Here is a 16,706-nt window from a genome sequence, read left to right as displayed (position 1 = left end):
AGAGAGGGCAGAGAGAGAGAAAGAGAAAAAGAGAAAGAGATTATCTTTAAGAGAATATCTTTACATGCTGGGTCATTGCACAAGTCTCAGCTGCCTCTCCCTCCTACCTCCTTCTTTTGTCTTCCACAGGGCCTGTGTGGCCGGCTTCACAAATATTACCTTTAATCCTCAAAATCGGGGCCTCATAGATGGAGCCAACAGCTATGTGACCTTCAGTAACTATTCTGATGCCGTTTTCTTGCCCCAGGATCCAGGTAGGAGAAAAACAATAGTGCCCTTTGCAGTTCAGTGAGATTTTGCTTGAATTTGTGCACAGAGGACCCTGCATCATCTGTATTCTCCCCAGGGCCCCAGCAGAGCTCCCCCTCTTGGAAGCTGAGATGCCATTTGATTTCTTTGGCTTAGTTCTTGGTTCTCTCTGGAGGCTGTGGACAACACTCTTTGCTCCTCACCACACTGCACGTCTCTACATTTCTGTTGCCCTTAACAATCCGCAAAAATCCAGTTTAGCCCATTTATTTCAGTGCGGTCATTCTTGTGCCCATGTGCCAGGTGCATCTGTGAGTTTAGTGCACGGAATCCTGGGCGGCACTGTCTTCCTATGCAAACCCCTCCTCAGGTACCAGCTGTTTGGACTTTCTTTCCCCAGGTGTCATCTGTGGAGCAGTGTTTGGCTGTATCTTTGGTGCCCTGGTTATTGTGGCTGTGGGAGGCTTCATCTTCTGGAGGAAGAAAAGGTGACTGTGGTTGCTTACTTCTATTCAACTTATTGAGAAAGAAAAAACAGCTGTTGCCATGATCGTTCCGACTCATAGTGGCTCCTTTGTGGGTCAGAGCAGGACTGCACTCTGTAAGGTTTTCGGTGGCTCAGTTTTTGGCAAGTTGATCACCAGGCTTTTCTTCAGAGATGTCTCTGCCTGGGCTTGAACCACCATCCTTTTATTTAGCAGTTATACATGTTATCTTTGCACTACTCAGGGACTTCATGTTAATAATATTGCCCTGTTTTTTTTAAGTTGAGGATCTCTTATTTTTTACATAGGTGTATTATCCCCCCCCTTTTTTTTTAAAAAAAGTAACCTTTTCAGTGTAGATTCAGGTGTATCTTCCGTTACTGGAAAAGGATCCTGCACATTGCAACAGGCAAAAACAAAACAAAACAAAACACACATCCCACAAACCTTTTAGGGAATACAGTATTTTAAGCCGAATCATTGTAAATTTATAGTTTCCGTGAGTTCTTCATTGAAAAGTGGGGTGGGGAAGCAGAAGGAAAAAAACAGAACTTCCAAAAACTAGACTATAATAATCTCAGTGAGACTGACAGTATGCTGTGTTTTTCCCCCCCTCTTTAAACAGGTCCTCTGTAGGTTCAAGTGCTCCTTGTGGAAGCTTTTGAATACCTTAGTAATTTTCTTTACACTAAATCAGTCTTTACTCAAGCTCTCTGAAGCATATTAAGGAACCTCAGTTACGCAAAATAACCCTATGAAGCCACAAAGGAAGAGAAACATTTCTTCCAGACATATTAAAGAGCTGCAACTCAGACACACTATTAAGATTAAAATAGTGCCCTACTTTTAAAGCAGCTTTTTAATTATGAAAAATTTTAAACATTTCTTAGTGTTGTTGTTGCTAGTTATCACTGAGTCGAAAATGGCTCATAGCGACCCTGTGAACAGCAGATCTGAACTCCATCCTGTCCTGCATCATTTTCACACGTCCCGACACACTAGAGCCCATTGCAGCCATCACCATGTCAGTCTGCTTGGTTGAGGGTCTTCCTCCCCCTTGCTGACCCTCTGCCCTTCTAAGCATCCTGTCCCTCTCCCAGGAAGAGCACTTCCTAGCAACATGCCTGAAGTTTGTGAGGTGAAGCCTCTTAATTCTTGCCTCCAAGAGTACTCTGGTTGCACCCTTTCCAAGACATATTTACTGTGTTTGTGTCTAATAAAATTTTTTCCTCAAAGTAGCAGTAGTAATATAATGAACCCCTTATTTCTGAAATTAAACCACACGTTATTAAATCATCGATGAATTAAGGAAGAAATCAACAGAGAAATGGCACATTTCTTAGAGTCAAATGAAAGTGAAGGCATAGCATATAGGATACAGCAAAAGCAGTGCTCAGAGGAACACTGATAGCAGTAAATGTGTACATGAAAAAAGAAGATCTCAGACCAGTTATTTGACAGCATGTGGAAACTGGAATGAGTAGCACAAACTAAGCCTTAAGCAACCATAGGAAAGGGAATGATAAAGATCAGAGCAGAAAGAAATAAGCAATTGAAAACAGAAAAACTACATATATATAGCAATGTGTAATGCTGGTGAAAGGGGGAAAACACAGAATGAATCTTTTCCATTTTTTGTCTTAATGGATCTTTTCCTTTCAAACAGGAAAGATGCAAAGAACAATGAAGTGTCCTTTTCTCAAATTAAGTAAGTCTCTGAGAGTTTTATTTTAAGATACTCAGTGCCTCCATATGTTCAGTGACTGGAGAATTTTTGATGGCACTTGCTGTCATTCCCCACCCCCCATCACTTCTCTTGATTGACATAGTCAGCCACAGTCATCTAGAAGTTGTTGCTTTGTTATTCTGCAAAGAATTTAGATTTTATTTGTTTTCCTGATGCTGATTTCTTTTTTCATATGCTACTGAAAAGTGTATTTTTCTGATAGGTGTTTTTTTTTTAAAAAAAAGTAAATGACTTATCAAGATAGAAGAACCTATATTGTATAAAACCATCAGAATGAGTATAAGGATCCAAGAGGGGTGGGAGAGGGTGGAAGCAGAGGGATGTGGATGTGCAGGGGGAGGAGGGATTAATCATGGGGTTGTATGATCTGATGATGGTGGGGTGAGCGAAATGGAAAGAATTTGTTCTTAAAGAACAATGTATTCAAATTTTCTGAATAAACTAGTAGAACAAAAAAAGAAGAACTTAAAATTATAAAGCCAGTTGCTTACATAGTTCAATCTAGATATGGGCTCTCCTATGTATCAGTGTTTTGTAAATAATACTAGGGTGACTTCTTCTGCCTCCCAGCCCTACCTCAGATTATATGCTGAGTTTTGTTCTCTTGGGGAGCTATTTACTGTTATCTCAAGGGTCATGACTGAGTCAGTATTTCTAATTTTTTCTTTTTTTTTCTTTTCTATGATAAAGGCCTAAAAAGTAAGTAGAAAAAAAATTTTAAAACAACTTGAGTTTTTCTATTTTAATATGAATGTTAATGGAATGTAAAAACCAAATCTTCTGTTTTATTAGATCCAAGTTAATCAGAGTAGAGAATTTTGAAGCTTACTTTAAGAAACAGCAAGCTGACTCCAACTGTGGGTTTGCAGAAGAATATGAGGTCAGTGTTGATTAGTTGTGTTTGTTTTCTTAAATGCTTTATGGTGTGTTTTTCTTGAAAGTTGGAACCCCCCCCCCCCATTTTGCTTTTAATGATGAAGTTTTGCATAAGGGGAAGGTGAGCATGTCTGTTATGATTCTAGTGATGGAGGTTGGTTTCAGTTTCTGTCAGGTTGGTTCTGACCCAACATCTAACTGCGAGAGCAGCATATGAGCTGGCAGTATGCCAGGGCTCTTTGGGGCTCAGGGCTAGATGGCTGTGTCATTGGTTTTGACCCATGAGGAGTCCATGAAGCCCTGGAGGAGGTATTCCTAGCCCTTTCCTGCTTTTCAGTGCATCATGTACTCTTCCCCTAGCCAGCCTGGAATGACCCTGATCAGAATCGGCTATGCATTCTTTTCCTACACGGACTGCCCTGCTGCCCTGCTGTGACATCTTTGTCTTTGCTACAGTGCTGCTTACCCCTTTGTATTAGTTTCCTATGGCGGCTGTAACAAACTACCACAAATCTAGTGATTAAAACAACAGACGTTTACCCTCTCATGATTCTGAAGGTCAAAAGCTAGAAACCCTCTTCTGATTAGGATAAGCTGTTATTTGATTCAAAGATGACTTCAAGGATAGTTTTGATTCAGGGTTTAAAGATGTCCCCAGGGTAATAACAAGGGATCATCAAGCTTCAGTGGCTTCAGAAATTCTGGACTTGACAAGAATATGAAATTCTGTTTGGTAGTTGCCTCCCTTCCAATTCTAGGCTCATGGTAAAGGAGAATTTATGCAGTTATATATATATAATATATACCTTCCACTGATTTTTAATCCACTTTTCCCTCTGATGTTCCCAGTGACCAATTATTGTCCCTTTGATGTAGCACTGAGTGTTTTAAGATCCAAGGAACCACACAATGAACTTGGAGGTTGAACAAACTCATCAGAATACGTATTAGGGCCAACCAACAGAATATTCAGTAAAACTGTGACCTTAAGCCTCTGCACTGATTTTATTTCTTTTAACTTCTGCATTTCATTTGTTCTGTCACATCCTGTGCTCAGTAAATAATATCTAAAGACTAAATAAACAACTTGCTGCTTTTGTCTCTAGGACCTGAAGCTGGTTGGCATTAGTCAGCCTAAATATGCAGCCGAACTGGCTGAGAACAGAGGAAAGAACCGCTACAACAATGTTCTTCCCTGTAAGTTCTTTTATCTGTATCATCTTCCTTTTCTTCCATAATGATTGCATCTCTAGAAGTAAGGAGGGAATATGCAGTCAGGTCTATAGAATGTCAAGTGATAACGGAAGCCTGGTATTAACATTTTTATACTTCTTTTATTTTTCACGTGGGCAACTTTCCTAAAATGTTTGCTTCTGATGAGTTTCATTTCTCTTGATGTTACAGATGACATTTCCCGAGTCAAACTTTCAGTTCAGACCCAATCAACCGATGACTACATCAATGCAAACTACATGCCTGTAAGTGGGGGCAGGTTCCTCTGCAGCATTGATGTGTTATCGTAAAATTTTCAGAGATCCACTTGGTTTATGGTTTTTTTGGACTAATACGTACTGCTTTCCATATTTAGGGCTACCATTCCAAGAGGGATTTTATTGCCACACAGGGACCTTTGCCCAACACTTTGAAAGATTTTTGGCGTATGGTTTGGGAGAAAAATGTATATGCCATCATTATGTTGACCAAATGTGTTGAACAAGGAAGGGTAAGTATCCTAAACCTATGTCGTCGTCTTTTATCTATCAAAAAAAAAAAAACAACACAAAAAAAACCAAACAAAACCCCAAAACAAAACAAAACCAAAAACCCACATTGCCTTCCCTGTGCTTTTCTGGTATTGCAGTGAAGCTTCTTGCCATTTTTATTTAATTATTTTTATTATTTTGTGTGTCTGTACCGTCAAATTGGATCTGAGTGTACAGGAGAGATTGCCCCTCTTTCTCCAGCAGAGCATCTGGTGGATTCAAACCACATACCTCTGGGATTGCAGTGCAGCTTCTTGCCACTAGGCCACCAGAGCTCCCTCCTCCCTGTGCTTTTGCAACACAGAGGGATGGAGTTCTGTATTCCTTTTGGGCTTTGGGAAAACAAACTTATTATGAAAATAGAGGGAAGGCACTTTGTCAGCATTTGCATTTCTGTTCTTAGAAACTTCTCTGCTATCTGTATTTTTTTCTGTTTAAAAATGTCTACTATGTGTCCTCTTTTTGTGTGGGCAAATAGCAATCTCTCTACTCAAGAAATTGCTGCAGTTGGAGTTTTTTAACAAGAGTTAAGTGAGCACAGTGGAAAAACCTTCCAGGTTTAGAGGAAGAAAACGTATCTCACGATCCAGCTCCATCCCTTTTTGTGGTCTGAGCACACACAAGCTCCTTTTGTGTCTAAGTCCCCAGCTGCTTCATCTGTGATGGAAGAAATGGAACCAACCTGGTGATGTTTGAATTTCATAGAAATCTATGGCTCACCCCCAGTTAAATTTCAGCCACCTCTTCTGCCTCTGTGATCACCTACCATTTCCATCAACTTTCCTAGTCAATTTCCACGTTTCCGTAAATGAATGAAAGGAGAATTGAAAAACATGTGCTGATTTTGAGAATTTTGTGCCTGCAGAATGGGACCCAAAGTTGCTTGGTGTTCCTCCCCTCCCCATGCAAGCTCATTACTTAAGGAATGGAATAGGTGTGTCCCTTCTTTAAACCAGCAGTTCACAAATTTCAGTATGCGCTAGAATGACATAGAGAGTGGTTTCACCTTCCCAAAGCCTCTAATCCAGAGGGTCTGGCACGGAGACTGAGAATTGCATTGGTGGCAATCCCCAGGAAGTGCTGATGGTGTTGGCCTCCGTCCCACCCTTCCCCTAGGTGATGATGAGCACCTGGCAGGCATCCTTTCCTATAATGTTCTCTAATTCCCCTCCACTGAGCAGGTGTTGTAGAGACCCAAGTGCATGCCTGTGCCAGTGGCTACATAAGAAGGAGATAACAGCGAAGGATAACTTCAGCAGCGGGTGGACACCCAGCCTGGACTGTGGGGATGCTGCAGGATCAGGATCCTGATGTATTCTGAGCTATTGTATATTGGGTCACTGTGAGTCGTGCCTCCTAGCAACAACAACAATAAAAGATGGTGCCCGTCTTTGTGTGGCTTTTGCAACACAGAGGAATGAGGTTCTGGATTCCTTTTGGGCTTTGGGAAAGGAAGCTATTAGAAAAATAAAGGGAATTGCTTTTTAAAAAAATTTTTTTTATCTTCTACTAGTTTGGGACAATGGGAGTGGGTGTGCCAGAGACAGTGAGGTTGGCACAGGATAGAGCAGGATTTAGGGCTCTTGTAAATAGGACCGCTGTGAGACTTGACAACACATAACAACATAACAACAACAGCAACAACAACTAGTTTATTTACAAAATTTGAAATGGAAATATTGAACATTGAAAATTCTTTCAATTGCTTTTTGAATGCAAATCAGCTTTATGGTGCTGTTGAAAACATGGAAGAAACAAATAATTGTCTGTTAAACAAATGAAAATGACATGTTGAAATACATAGAAGACACAAAGATCCACTTAGATGGGCCACCAGTTTGTCTTAAGTCAGCATGGATGTGGTTGTTGCTGACGCCAAGTGGAAAGAGAGGAAGTGCTAAAACACTGTGAGGAACTATCCTGCAGACGGGGAAGCTAAAGCTCCGAGGAGTAAGACCAAGAATCCAGTCAACAGGAATCTGAGCTGGCGATGAACTTAAGTTCTTACGAGGTTTTTTCCTGAAATAGTGGTCCAGAAATGGGGCCCATTTACAAAATGCAGATGAGTGGGCCAGTGTCAGAACCTCTGCAGGTGGAGTCCAGGCATTGTTTTTTTTTTTTAAATTTTTTTATTATTATTTTAGTGTGTGTGTGTGTGTGTGTGTGTACACGTACCGTCAAATCGGATCTGACTGGTACAGGAGGAGATTGTCCCTCCTTTCCCGGCAGAGCATCTGGTGGATTTGAACCGTTGACCTCTGGGATTGCAGTGCAGCTTCTTGCCACTTGTTTTTTGTTTTTCTTTTTTTAAAGTAAAATTGTTTTATTTTGGCTAAGAGACTTGAAACTGAAGTGCAAAAAATATATCTTAAAAAAACCTAGACATTTTAAACAAAATATTGACATTATGTAAATACACAAAACAAATAGATAAGTATTATTATATATAGAGAAATACTAAAATTAGAAATGGAGTACAATTTCTTACATAGATTATAACATGAAATCTTAAGATTTTGACCTCAAGTAATACCAATGTTGTTTTTATCATTTTCATGTATATTCTTTTACTATTAATTTTAATGAATGTTAACAAAGACTTTGGATTTCCATTCATTCCTTGTTGCCTTTTTCTCCCTGCCGAAATAAAACAAACCTCACAGCTGAGTCAGGTAATCACTGAGGTTTGAAAACACCGCAATAAGACAGCCTACCCTAAAAAGTTAGGATCTCTGATTTTTTTAAAGTGATTTTTAAAGGTCAGTTGCCAAATAAGAGTTAAGATATTCTGAGAGTGCAACAAAAAACTTAGCCTTTTAAATTTCTATTCACACTTGAGTGCTGATTTATGGAATCAGAGCCTCCAGCGTGGCGTAGTTCGAGCCCCTTTACTGACGGTTTCATGGGCCTGATTGTGGTGAGTGTGTGTCTTGCAGTACTGAGAGGTTCTTGCTTCTCCCATTTGCTTGGGATTGTGAGTCAGTGAGCTAACGGTTGTGGAGTCACGGCCCTGGCAGCAAGGCCCTGGTTCCACATGATGGGGCAGCTGCCCTGGATTAAATCTAAATTGGTGTCCATGTAGAAATCTGGGCCCAGAGTTGTCAGATCTGATTTTTCCAGAAAACTAGAAATAGTTTTTTTTAGTTATAAAATCTCGTAGGGAGCTCTGGTGGCCTAGTAGCAAGAAGTTGCACTACAATCCATGAGTACGTAGTTTGACTCCACCAGCAGCTCTGTGGGAAAAGGATGCTCAGTCTCCTCCTGTGTGATTAATTGCCTCTGAAAACCTGCTGGAGGGTCAGCTTTGGGCCAGTACTTGACAGTACATGACAACAAACACAAATCTCTTAGGTTTTTTTTTTAATTATTAAATTTTATTAGTTTTAATGAACATTTACAGAGATTTTGGGTTTTCATTCATTCATTGTTGCGCTGTTTTCTCCACCCTCCTCCCCAGTTCGTTCTTCTTCCCCCCCCAATGTCTGTTTTAATTGTCCAATTGCCACAGTGCTTGTCAAAGCCAGTTCTGATTAATCTCACAATCTCTTAGTTTTAAAGAAAGTTACCAAGCATTATAAATCAAAACTCTAACGGTTCTAAGGATCACACACGGAGTGCTATCTTGTGTACCTCCAGTCCCCTTGTATGTACATGCAAATTAGGTGATGGCTAAGGAAGACTAAAGAGGAATTGATGCCTTTGAAGCGCATTGTTAAGGACGGTTGACTAGCTCATGAACAGACACATTTTTTAAGGAAGAAGTATAGCCAGAATGTCCCTTAGAAGTGTGGGTGGTGAGACTTTTTTCTCACATACTTTGGACATGTTATCTGGAGGGGCCAGCCCTGGAAAAGGCCAACATGCAAGAGAACTCTTGCCAACTTGCCAAGACAGATAATGCAATGGCTCACATATAATAATGTATTTGAGTTTTAGAAAGAAACTAGTAAATAATAATAATAATAATAATAATAATTAAACGACAACAAAGTATAAAGAAGAAAAAAACCCCTCAAAAAACCAAAAATACAAAAAACCCAAATAAACAAAATCCCCCAAAACACCCAAAACCAATGGTTGTAAGGCTGGCACAGGACCCAGATGGTGTTTTGTGCTGTTGGACGTGAGATTGTTTTGAGTTGGAACTGATTCGATGGCACCTAACACAAGAGCACCACCAACAAGGGGCTGACTGAGACCGGTTTTTCAATATTTAGCCCATTTCGTGACATGTTAGAGTAGGGTAGATTGCACGGCCTATCTATCTCTATAAAATTATAATTTTCTTCTAGACCAAATGTGAAGAATACTGGCCCTCCAAGAAGATTCAGGACTATGGGGACATAACTGTGGCAATGGCATCAGAAATCATCCTTCCAGAATGGACCATTAGAGATTTCACAGTCAAAAACGTAAGAAGCCAAGCTGGCTTAATCCTTTATGTTGGTAGTGGTCATTGATAGAGTTCTGACTCCCAGTGACCCCTGTGTATCACAGAGTGGACCTGTGTTCCTGGGGTGTTCACTGCCTATGGGAAGCAGGTCCCCAGGCCTTTGCTTCTAGGTCGTCACTAGGTCGGTTTGAACTTCCAACCTTTAGGTTTATGAACATGGCTTGACTTGGGGTTTTTCTTACTGTCCACTTCCAGCTGACATGCCCACAGACTTCTCATTACAAACCACGGCCCTTGGTGAGCACACTGGTGAGCCGTGTGGCATCAGAAATGGCCCTTTGCTTGTGGGGGGAGTTGATGGTAACAGTGCCATTAAGTGGATTTCCAGTTATGGGCATATGGCCATCTTTCTCCTTAGAAGTTACTGAAATAAGCCAGGTAAATGATGTAGGCATTCTAGGAAGTCAGGCTGTGTATGTGGGGAGTTGTCTTTAATCTTCTTTTTCTAAGAGTGTTTGAATATAGAAACAATAGAAACAGGGCCACAAAGTCATGGCCCGTTTCAGGGCACTGGTGTTGTGTATCTTATGATGGGCACGCAGCCCACGTATACTCCACCGTGGAGTCGTTCAGCTTCCTTTCATTGCTCATGTGCAGTTCAGCAGTGAGCTCCTTCTTGACTTCACTTGTTGTGATGTGTCAGGCAGTCCTTTGTTCTGACTGAAATCTCTCTCCTTGGCCTGTAGATCCAGACAAGCGAGAGTCACCCTCTGCGACAGTTCCATTTTACCTCCTGGCCAGACCACGGCGTGCCTGACACCACTGACCTGCTCATCAACTTCCGGTACCTGGTTCGTGACTACATGAAGCAGAGTCCCCCGGAGTCACCTATTCTGGTGCATTGCAGGTGTGCAAATGACACTCAATGTGTGTGTATGTTGTTTTGAAGTGACAGATTGAACATGTAAGAAATAATGTAAATATATTTATGGGCGTGTTACAGGAGAAGGACGGACAGTCTCCTCCTGTGCGATTAATTGCCTCTGAAAACCTGCTGGAGGGTCAGCCATGGGTCGCTTCTGACTCTGGTACCCAGCAACACAATGACATTGGCATGCTAGAAGAACAAGGAATAAGGGAATTGAATAGGCATTTACAAATATAAGAAAGATGCAGATAAAGGAGGGGGCAGCGGTGGCTCAGTGGTAGAATTCTCCCCTTCCATGCAGGAGAGGAGCCCACAATCTGCTGTAGCTGGTTTACAAAGGGAGATAATATATCTGCACAGGGGAAAGTGAGGGGATAGATGCACCCCACTTGACCTGCTTATTTCCTGTCTTTCAGCGCTGGGGTTGGACGGACAGGCACGTTCATTGCCATTGATCGTCTCATCTACCAGATGGAAAATGAGAACACTGTGGATGTGTATGGGATTGTGTATGACCTTCGAATGCACAGGCCTTTAATGGTGCAAACGGAGGTGAGCCAGATCTGGGTCCAGTGATCAGTCCCTCCTTCCCACCCATTCCCCAAAGCTTGCGTCCTTTCACATGCGTGTGCTGAAGCGTTTTACCTTTCCAGACCTTTCTGGCTCTTGACTGTGAGGTAACATGGAATGGATTTTAGAAACCCTGAATTGACTTCAAACAGAATTATCATATGCATAAGAGATACTCGGGGCTCAGTGGTAGAATCCTCCCTGTTCACGTGTGAGATTAGGTTCCCTTCTTGGCCAGTGTACCTTCATGCACAGCCACGATCCATCTGACAGGGAAGGCTTTTACGTAGGTGTGATGCCAAATTTCAGATTTCAGATTTCAGCAGAACTTCCCCACTAAGAGTTGGAAGAAAGCCTGGCAAGCTCTGAAAATCAGCCAGTGAAAATCCTGTGAACAAATGCAGTCCAGTCCGAAGCCCATTGAGCTGGCAGAGGGTGTGCAGGGTTTCGTCCAATTGTGCATGAAGGGTCCCTGGGTTAGGGCTGATTGGAGGCAGCCGGCATCACCACCAGCACTCAGGGATGTAGTAATAGTGCTGTCCGTAAAGGAGCAACAATCCGCGATACTATCAGGATCCTTGAACTTCAGCCACCGGCTGACTGGATTTTAGCACCCCTCTGAACTTTGATTTTCTAGTTTAGACTTCCAGGATTGGCGTTGTCACTTTCTGTTTTTAAGTTCTGTTGTTGTTGTTAAGTGCCGTGACCCTATGAATGAAAGGCCTGAGCACTGTTCATAGTTTCTGGAGGCAAGCCATTTCAGAAGTGGACGCCACTCCTGCTTCCAAGCTTGTTTTAATTGGGGAGCTCCACCAAATACTGTCCACCATGGGTAGCCATGATCACATTTGACACATCAGTGTCACAGTGTTCAGCATCACAGCGACTATGAGTTACCTCTGTACAGCAAGTGGACAGACCAGTGCTATACCACCTAGAAGAATGCTTGACAAAAAACAATTTAAACCAGGCCTGAGGGCTGCAGATTAAAATTACCCACATTGGGTTTGGTAGCATAACTTTCTGTCCACTAGGCCAGTGTAGCTCAAACTGGTTTCCAGTGCCATGCTGTCTACCCTTCTGGGCTTTTAAATAGAAGGCCTTATCACAATCACCTCTCTTCCCTTAGCGAATCAACATTCCACTTTACAGCTCCCCTGTCCCAGCCAACAGCTTCAGCTTCTGTAGAACCAGCTCCTGTTGACTTTCAAACTGGTCTCTAGTGCCATCTTTTAAGTTCTAATCATCCTCAAAACAAGTTAATGAAACAGATGTATCGACCACTAACCATGTCACCTGACAAAACAGTAATGGCGCTTTAAGCACTAATCATGTTCTCAACCAGCTTGAATGTTCTATTGGTGTGGAACAGCCACAGCGGAGGAAATGCAGAATGCATGCTCACTGTCCACACTGTCATTTGGGTAAAGCCATTGCACTTGGCCTTCCCGGGAATCCCCCTGATGAGCCGTGTTTGCGACAAGCTAGATTGTAGAACAGCTTTTCACAAAGGTGTAGGGGTTCAGTCTGCCTTGATCAAGTTGAGAGCAAAATAGTAAGTTTGTACCCAGCTGCTACCCCTGTACTTCTTTAGAACTCTCTGAATCTGTACAGTGGTTTTGAGTCTAGAATAGAAAGTTCTAGAGGCCTGAGTGCATTCTCTGGGGTGGTGGGGTGGTGGAGGAAATGTATGGTTATGGTGGAAAGTGTTCACTTCCTTCATTGGTCAGAAGAAAGGTTGTCTTTCTCCCCCCCGCCCGTGCTATAATAATACATAGTAGTGTTTCTCAGAGAAGTCTTGGTGGTGGAGTAACTGAGAATTCGGCTGCTAACCAAAAGATCAGTGGTTTGAACCCACCACCCATTCCTTGGGATAGAGATGTGACAGTCTACTTTTTCTGAAGAATCACAGCTTTGGAATGAAACCATATGGGCAGTTCTACAGCATAGAACATAATCTGTCAGTTTGCTAACAGAAAGCTTGGCAGTTCAAATCCACCAGCTGGTCTGTGGGAGAAAGAGAAAGATTTTCAGCTTTGCGAACCTGTTGGATGGTGACCTTGAGTCAGCATCTCGACATGAGTGAGCATCTCAGCAGCAGTGGGTTTGATCATGGTTTTAACTTAGTTTCTATAGATTTGCATTGATTGGACAGCCACCGGGTTAATGGGGGTGTTTCTCAACCTCTTTAGGGAACTCACTTGAATTTTCCTTTGTATTCTCTTTCCTTGTTCCGTCAGGACCAGTATGTTTTCCTCAATCAGTGTGTGCTGGATATTATCAGATCGCAGAGGGACTCCAAGGTCGACCTCATTTACCAGAACACAACTGCCATGACAATCTATGAAAACATGGCCCCAGCGCCTGTGTTTGGCAAGACCAATGGTTACATAGCTTGATTCCAAAGGAAAACCTCGCTGGAGTTACACAGAGCGTCAACGCCCACAGCCAAGGAAAATGCCCTGCTATTGACGTGTTCTCATTTGTCTGTGATCTTAAATCTTTGTTCTGTTTTGTTCCAACTAATTTTGAGGGCGTGAAGCTGCACGTACATGAGGTGACAGTTGAGAGGTCAGGGCTAGCAGGGTCTGTGGATGGGCAGGGAGCCGATGACCTGTGTTCCTGATTACCAATGGGATGAATTAAATTTCCCCCCCCTTTAAGAATGATGGGAAACTAGGAAAAATGAGCTATACTTTTTTTTTCTCCTTTTCCAAAATAGGTTCTTTTTTAAAAAGACTATTTTATATGATTCACATGGTAAAGCCAGGATTGTGTTGGGTTGAATATATTTTAAGTATCAGAGGTCTATTTTTACCTACTGTATCTTGCAACCTAGCTGATGGCAAGTACATACTTGTGGCTGATTCTCGTGGAGCGAGGGGCACGTGGTCCCCCTTCCACTTGAGTTTTCTATTTGAACATGTGCCTTTTCTGAATTATGCTTCCACGGGCAAACTCAGTAGATATCTCTATTTTTGTATTGAATCTCATGATTGGAATATACTGAATATTTAAAAAGTAGTTTAGCATCCAAGGCTCTGCCTCCTCGGTAACATTCCTGTTCTTGTTTGCTTTGAGGAGGTCTCTTCACACCCCCTTTCCTCCCCATACCTTGTGCTCCATTTTCCTCTCCCCTTTTGGTCCTGATTTCCCCCCAAAGACTCTTCTGTGGGGAATGTCTTCAGCCCAACAGTTGGGTTAAAATGGAAACGAAAATACTGCCTTGCAAGTTTCCGGGGAAAGAAGAGAAACCCTGAGGGGACATAATCTCCTCTGTGTGGACCCTTTTTAAAATCCCTTTCCTCATTTCTGTGCTTGGTTAAGAAGGATTATTTCAAGGTGCAATATGTGACTTAGTGACTCATGATGTGTTCTAGGTTTTTGGTAATGTTTTACTCAGGTTGGCATTTTTGTATGTGTGTCTGTGTGTTTCTCTCTCTGTGTGTGTGTATGTGTGTTTAGAAGTGTGGCAATCTGTGAACACGTTAGTGTGAAAACAGTGTCAAATCAGTCCTCCAAAATTTCACTGGCTTTAGTCTCTCTCTGCAGTGACACGCATTGATATCTACTGTATATATAAACACACACACATACACACACATATACTAAACTCTCAAAACAGTCATTTGTATGAGTCAGAACTGAGGTGTACAAAGTTTGAATTTGTATCAAAGATGTAATAATTATTTTTAAAACCTCTTTTCACTATACTGCTGCTGTAATTACTTTGATTTTTTTTTTTAATGTAGAGTTGATTGTTGGGTTTTTTGTTTTGTTTTGTTTTGTTTTTGTTTTATTTTTTGGCTTCAGGTGTATATCCACCAAGAATTTCAGAATTTCTGTGGATTTATTTTACTGGTACATAATCTGTAGACTTCTCAAAAGGCATTAACAGGAAAGGATTTTTTTTTAATTATTATTTTATATTGTGGCTCAGGTGATATTTTGAAGAAGTTTTGAGTTTATTCTCTAACAGGCAATGAAGTATACGAAGACTTATGAAGGAATAGCCAGTCCCTGGAGTCCTGTGGCCACTTGCCACGGTTATAAATCCTGCTGTAAACTTAGGACAAATGTGTCCTGTTGAGCCTGGGGGAGCAGGGTCTTCTGCAAGTCCTTTGGTCACTGTCGGCCTGTGGGAACCTATCTGATGCTGCCACACTCCCCACCTCACGGGCACTTTGGTCCCCTGTCTGGACAGATAAATGGGTGTGTTAAGAGTCTAAAGAGTGACCCGCACGCAGGATACGCACAGTCCTCGATGCCATTCAGAGGTTTACTGCTGTATGCATCTTGGTCCCCTTTCCTTTCGAGGTACTGAATAGATGAAAAGGAGAGATGGTGAGGTGTTCATAGTTTGGGGGAACCCTCCTTCCCAAGTGGAAATTGCACTTTTTGCTGAATTCTTGGGGTTTTTTGTTTGTTTGTTTTCTTTTGGTAGCAGGCAGTTCATGCAGTATCAGGCTCTTGAAGTACTGTGCTGAGCAGACCAAGAGTCTTCTTATGTCAACTTCAGAGAGAGCTTTGGCTCTGTGCTTCGGAATCAGGGAAGCCACGTGGTCCCAGAGGGGAGAGGGAAGCTGGATTCTGCAGATGAGCCCCCGGCCCTACTCCCACGCAGATCTCTGTGAGATCTTTGACGTTGTTCATGGATCCTGTGGCCCACACCCCCTCCACACTCCAGCTTGTCTGGAAACCACTGGGATGGGTGTCCAGTGTTCCAATCCTGTCCACCTTTCTGTTCTGGAGAGGGCACTTTTGCCTTGCAGGGGATTCAGAGGAAAGGAATTGAGCCCAAAACCCCTCTAGACAGTAAAAGCAACAGTAATTTAAGGATAATGTATTAAAAAAATAATTGACAACCAGAAGAAGCTGGTCTTCTCACCAGAGATGGCTTGTAAGGGCAACAACTTCATCTTGTCACCACTAGAGATCTCCCCAGTGCTGGTAGGAAGGTTTGTTGGGGAAGGGCCTGGAATTGCAATGGACAAGTCACACGGAGGTCATGGTGCCTCTCTGCAGACTGGTGAGGAAGGGGCAGGATCGGTGGGGACAGTGAGAGATGGAGAAGGGAAAACTCACATGCACATATAGAGGGTACATGGAGTGACAGTTGGCCAGAGAAAGGGACATCTGAGCTTCTGCCCCAGACCCCAGCTAAGAACAATGAACTAAAATTCAGGAAGTCCAATGAAATCACATGTGGAAGGTTTTCTCTTCCCTGGTTAGTATTTGGCAATTCTACATAGGAAGGCAAGTGTGGGGTCAGTTGGTGGCAATGACAGGGCTTATGCTTGGTGGCCAACTGATGTGGGGGAGGTGCACCATTGCTGTTTTCTGTCATAAGCAGGGACCCTCATCTCCAGAGGAGAAACTGGTGAGGGACATACGGGGCTGTCCGCTGTGGTGGTGTAGTGACCTCCAGCCAGACTTTGGCGTAATCTCCACTGGATCTGTGTTTTGGCAAGTGACAGGCTCCCAGGGATTGGCGGGAGTTGGTGGAGGTGGGGTCCTCCTGTGCAGCTGAATTGCGTTTCTTTTCAGCTGCTGCAGAAAAGCCTGGTTTTCTTTAAAAATGCTTGATTGCGCTCGTTTAGCTAAACAAGTCTTGGCGATGTTGATTTTTGCCTCAAAAGTCCAAGTTCTGAGTTTTCAGACTACTGTGTAGCAGTTGTGTGTTTAATATACTGTA

At 42.5% G+C, this 16,706-nt stretch overlaps 1 protein-coding gene across 1 annotated transcript in view; it reads left to right on the top strand.

Moving 5' to 3' along the window:
• The window catches only part of PTPRJ (protein tyrosine phosphatase, receptor type, J), a 59,896-nt gene extending 46,486 nt beyond the window's left edge, over positions 1-13,410 (top strand). Inside the window, exons 13-24 of the mRNA XM_006896759.1 lie at positions 130-254; positions 650-737; positions 2,401-2,442; positions 3,172-3,180; positions 3,274-3,361; positions 4,464-4,554; positions 4,762-4,835; positions 4,946-5,080; positions 9,413-9,532; positions 10,260-10,420; positions 10,858-10,993; positions 13,252-13,410. Of these exons, the coding sequence (XP_006896821.1) occupies positions 130-254; positions 650-737; positions 2,401-2,442; positions 3,172-3,180; positions 3,274-3,361; positions 4,464-4,554; positions 4,762-4,835; positions 4,946-5,080; positions 9,413-9,532; positions 10,260-10,420; positions 10,858-10,993; positions 13,252-13,410 (1,228 nt within the window). The remainder of the gene's footprint in view (positions 1-129; positions 255-649; positions 738-2,400; positions 2,443-3,171; positions 3,181-3,273; positions 3,362-4,463; positions 4,555-4,761; positions 4,836-4,945; positions 5,081-9,412; positions 9,533-10,259; positions 10,421-10,857; positions 10,994-13,251) is intronic.
• The last annotated feature ends 3,296 nt before the right edge of the window (positions 13,411-16,706 follow it).

The sequence above is a fragment of the Elephantulus edwardii genome, unplaced genomic scaffold, assembly GCF_000299155.1.
Source record: "Elephantulus edwardii isolate Elephantulus edwardi_28Jun2011 unplaced genomic scaffold, EleEdw1.0 scaffold00189, whole genome shotgun sequence".
NCBI lineage: Eukaryota > Metazoa > Chordata > Mammalia > Macroscelidea > Macroscelididae > Elephantulus > Elephantulus edwardii.
This window is presented reverse-complemented; position numbering and strand designations above follow the sequence as displayed.